Genomic DNA, 5,472 nt, shown 5'->3' on the forward strand with positions numbered 1-5,472 from the left:
GTTGGATGGCCAGTTTTTCGTTCTAATTTGGTCATACATTCAGGCTTAAAAATTTGAAATAATATTTGGAGATTTTCAGGATAAGTGTTTATTTATCAAATTATTTTTAACTTTAAACTTGAATTATATAATATGAAATGTGGTGTGGAAAATAGAATTGAAAAAAAGGAAAACAATTTTAAAAGTTTTCTCTCACAACTGTTTATACACAGGAAATTATCAAATACTCTTATGTAATTTCAACTAGTAATAGTACCTAATTTTTTTCTAAGTGTCAACCTAATTCATGTCCAAAAGGAAAACCTATGCCTCCTAAAGGAGTACAAAGGTCCACGTTCGACCTCTCTTTATTGTTGGAACAGAAAAAGAAAGCTCCCTTTATTACTTCTACGTATATTATACATATTATTCTGTTCCTTGGGAGTAGAAGATATTTTCCCGCCGGGAAGAAGGTGAAATGAGAATAGGGAAGGCCTAGGAGTTAGGACTGTCCGGAAATGGAGAAGTGTAAGGAGGAGCGAAAACTGATGAAAGAGACTGTAATAAGTGATAGTAGTACCTTTGATGATCTCCATTCGTTTTCCGACGACGACGGCGAGAACTGTTTTCAATCCGATAACCTTGACGACGATGGAACGACGCACCATTTGGAATATTCAGAGCAGATATGCTCCTCCTGTGTTAAGAAGAGGAGACTGACACAGACGAATCTATTCCAGTTGTGGGGTGTTAAGAATCCTGCTGACCATGGCAAGAGCAAGAACGTCAAGCAGACGAATCTATTCCAGATGTGGGGCTTTGAGAATCCTGGAAAGAGCAAGAGCGTTCAAAAGACCACTACTTCTCTTGCTTCCTGCAAAACCCAACGCGTTTGCCCCTTCTATAAGAGGATTCCGGGTCTGTTCACAACCCTAGCCCTCCTCCATTTTCCATTGTATTCCTTTCTCATCCTTAATTCTTCTTGGACCCTCCTTAAATTCGGCTAATATTTTCTTTTCCTTTTCTTTAAATCACTCGTGCCCCCGTATTGAGCAAAAGATGCATTCTTTTAGGCTACTAATCTTTTACACATCCATTGACACAGGACCTATAAGCTTTGTGGGAATTTCGTTTTGAACGTCAACTTCTTAATAATGACTCATTCTGAAATCTCTAGTTAGATAACATTCGGAAAGAAAAAGGATTTGGGGGGGGGGGGGGGGTTACTTAAAAGGTGAAAAATTTATGTGTTTCAGTCCCTGGAAGGATTTTGAGTATCACTTATCCTTGAACAATGTAAGATTTGAATGTAAAGCTTTGTATGTTGCTTGCCTGATAGGCTAAGTATACAGTACAATTGAGCTTCCCGCTGTGGCATCATATATTTAGCCGTCTGGCATCTTAACTTCTCCTGTATTGCTCAGCTCTAGGACAGTCAGTTTTGTTTCATAACACACACTTAATCGGGAATTGGTTTTCATGATTTTCTCATGTATATTGAGTGCAACTACTCCACAATGTGCTGTTGTTCAACATTTAAGTCCTTTATTCATGCAGGAACACCCTTCACTGTTGACGCATTTCGCTATGGTCCAGTCAAAGGCTGCTCTGCCTATTTCCTTAGTCACTTCCATGCCGATCATTATATTGGCTTGACGAAAGTATGGTCACATGGCCCTATCTACTGTACCAACCTGACTGCTCGCCTAGTTAGAATCTGTCTTAATGTTAGTCCATCGTAAGGACTCTTTTTTGCCCTGTCAAGTGTATTACTCAAAAAACAAGAAAAGTTTCATATTCTTTTCTTCTCTTTTGGATTCTTTTACTTCCTCCCACCTCAAACAAGCGTACAGGATATTAAGTTCCGTTGATTCTTTTGCAGTTTCATCTGTCCTCTGGAACTAGGTACTGAATACGACCTTAAAGGAATCAAAGTTACTATGCTTGATGCTAATCACTGTCCTGGTGCTGCTCTCATTCACTTCCGTCTCCCAAATGGACAATGTTACTTGCACACTGGAGACTTTAGGGCTTCGAAGCTGATGCAATCATATCCACTTCTTGCAAACCAACGTATTAATATACTTTACCTTGACACAACATATTGCAATCCAAAGTACAGGTGTTAAAATCTCTTTGTATTCTGTCGTGGATATATATTGTTCACAGTTGTGGCGGAAATTAAATTTTTTTGAGATATTTCAGGTTTCCTTCCAAAGAAGAAGTTTTGAAATTTGTTGTGGGAGTCACGAGAACATATTTGAATAATTATCCAAAAACCATCGTGGTTGTTGGTGCATACAGCATTGGAAAAGAACATGTGTATTTTGCAATTTCCAAGGCACTCGGGGTATCTTAGCTGCTGACTATTTCATGCTTTTTTTTTGTCGCTTTTACGATATTACTCCATATTATCACTTAATGAATATCTAGCAGCCCTATAAAGGCATCAAAGGCAATGAACAATTGTCAGTTATTGCTATAAAATACATCATTGACCACTTAACAGAACATGTTGTGTCATTCGTGCACGTTACCTTAATGTATTGTTGTTACTATTGTTTTCTACTTGTTGCCTTATCTCCATTGTGCCTTGAGCCGAGGGTCTATCGGAAACAGCCTCCCTATCTTTATAAGGTAGGGGTAAGGTCTGCGTACACATTACCCTCCCCAGACCCCATTTATGGAAATATACTGGGTTCGTTGTTGTTGTTGTTGTTGTTGTTGTTATGAAACTGCTTTGCTCGTATAACTAGGTTTCTAAAATCCTTCTCTTTATGGATGAATAGCATGTCATATGGCACCAAACTATTGAAATTTCATTGTCTTTCGGACAAGGTAACAATTTGCTACAAGTTTGCTTCAGGTGTCCTCTTCAAAGCTAAACTTTATGCTGCCTATTTTCTTAACAAAGTGAACTTCTGTACGAAATATTAGCTGACTGGATTTTCTTTTAAATACTTCATAGGTAAAAATATATGCAAATGCTTCCAGGAGGCGCATTCTTCAGTCTTTTGGCTGGGCAGGAATTTCTGAAAATCTGTCAACAAACAGGAAAGATACACCTTTACACATATTGCCTATATCATCCTTGAAATTTGAGGTTTGCATTAGTACCTCCTTTAGATGATTGATGCATTTTCCCTTTATAACTTCTTCTGTTGATGTTTCTAAGATGCTGGAGCATTATTTGGCATCACAAGACAGACAGTACACTAGAATGTTGGCATTCCGACCAACAGGTAACTCATATTTGTTACTTATAGCTTGTGACCCGTCTTTTTAATTGGATTTCTGTCCCTTTTTTCATGCAGAAGATCATTACCATTGTTTTTTTTTCAGGTTGGACTTACTCAGAGACCATTGGGGAGAATCTAAGCTTAATAAAACCCACTTCTAAAGGCAACATCACTATTTATGGTGAGATAACCTGGTGCTTCTTAGGAGGTTTAGATCCCACAATTTTTTTTAATCTCTAATTTGTGTCATTTAGTGTATGTTACGATTGCTTTTTGTGGGTCCTATTTGGCTGAGGTATTGATTCAACTCCTCTACTGCATTAATTCCTGCAGGAGTTCCATATAGTGAGCATTCTAGTTTCACAGAGCTGCAGGAATTTGTTCAGGTTGAGTTGTTTTTCTATATTTCTTTTGGCTACTTGAATATTTTGTTAATGTCATCTTTGCCAACTGCCCAACTGGTAAAATTCCCAAGTGGATGTTTTTTTATATTTTACAAAATTATGCTATATCCGAATTATGGAACTATTTGGTTTTGCAGTTTCTGAGGCCAGAAAAGATAATTCCTACTGTCAATGTTGGAAATGCTGTATATCGTGAGAAGATGCAATCGTACTTTCAGCAGTGGCTGAAAGCCTGAAAGAGGAGCTGTTCTTCAGGCGATTAGGAAGTGGATTAGCTAGGTCATTGAAACAGGAATGGTGTTACCGACTGGGCAACAAAGGTGTTGTTCTGAGGTTGGAAATAGACAATAGTGACGCACTGTGAATGGACACACTGTTCGCTGCTCCTCTTATATTACATGGTGTTGTTGAGTGTTTTAAAATACCTCTATCAACATCTTGAAACGGCAATATGGTATTAATTTTTTCAGCAGTGATGGATTTCCTGGGTTTGTCTTGGAACCACGAGATTTGGTGCTGCTGCTGTGCGAACACATATTTATTCTTGATGTTGTAGTCCATGGCTTGTCTAGTTTGTGTATCATTTTAGGACTTAGTTATTAAAATGCAGTTGGTATAGGTTTGTTGTTGTTTTGAGGTTGGAAATCTGCTTGATTATAAATTACTTTCACCACCAAACAAGACAAGGCTCGCTGCATCTAATTTGGATAACTGTGCTAAAACCTGAGATGACATATGTGGTTACCTTCCTAAAATCATAGAATGGCTAGCCAGTTAAAGATGGATGCCACCTCAACATCGGCCACCCCACCCAACGGAAGTCACCCAATGGAAGTAAAGAGTAAAGACTAGGGAACTGCCAACAGAAATTGACGGCAAGAATCAAAGTTAGAAACAAGTCGTGGGGGGCTCCACTTGAATTCCGGTGATAGTTAATTTTATATTTTTCCTCATTGAGCTAATCTGCTAAATCGATAGAACTATAGTTAATATATCTTGTCTTGAGAAGAAAAAGAAAGAAAAAAAGACGTGTACAACTCAACGCGCGTGACTAGTGCCTCATGCTTTTCAAATTATCGGTTTGACTAAAGATAAATTCATTGTTGATAATCTTTTAATGGAGGACTGAATATGAGTACAAGTTTGTTCAATTTGATACTATGATTTATTGCCTCTTTAATTACGTGATTACAACTACGATATAACACAATTATCATCCCAAGTTTCTGAGAATAAGTGAACACCCAAATCAGAGCACTTGAAAGACTAAACTATATTAGCATAAGATCTGATATAAATGCAATTTGAATCTTTATCAGTCCGTGAAAGAGATTGATCAAACAGTACGTGGTCACGGAGTGTCACTTAAGGGCTCGTTTGGTATAAGAAACAATTAATTCCGGGATTAAATTTAAGGAGAGTTTATCTCATGTTTGGTTGGGACAAAATTGCGGTATAATTAATCCCGGAATTAGTTATCCCGGGATTGTAGTATTTTTTTATTCCCATGAAAAGGTGGAATAACTAATCCCGGAAAAATTAATCTTGAGATGACTTCTTTCCAACCGAACGACCCTAAGTGTTGAAGTAAAACATGTTGGACAAAAAAAGGGAAACTTACACAAATGTCCCAAATAAGTCTCAACTTACCAACCTCTAGCCATTGGTCATAGACTTACCAAAACTAGCCAAGTACATATAAAAATTGAAAAACCAAATAAATAAGGTTCTTTCTCTCAAAGAATCACATGCAAAAATCACCTTCCATAATTTTAAGCGTGATTAGCAACATTAGATGCAAGACGGAAAGAAAATTTCATGGATGAGGTAGCAAATAAGGTGATATATAT

General features: G+C 37.5%; 1 protein-coding gene across 1 annotated transcript; it reads left to right on the plus strand.

Moving 5' to 3' along the window:
• On the plus strand, nt 322–4,258 carry LOC109228464 (DNA cross-link repair protein SNM1). The gene is made up of 9 exons (XM_019393560.1): nt 322–897; nt 1,537–1,717; nt 1,862–2,101; nt 2,185–2,329; nt 2,948–3,082; nt 3,155–3,221; nt 3,322–3,399; nt 3,552–3,604; nt 3,760–4,258. The coding sequence occupies exons 1-9, from the start codon at nt 498–500 to the stop codon at nt 3,856–3,858; spliced, it is 1,398 nt and encodes a 465-aa protein (XP_019249105.1). The 5' UTR covers nt 322–497; the 3' UTR covers nt 3,859–4,258.

This window comes from Nicotiana attenuata, chromosome 7 (assembly GCF_001879085.1).
Source record: "Nicotiana attenuata strain UT chromosome 7, NIATTr2, whole genome shotgun sequence".
Classification (NCBI taxonomy): Eukaryota; Viridiplantae; Streptophyta; class Magnoliopsida; order Solanales; family Solanaceae; genus Nicotiana; species Nicotiana attenuata.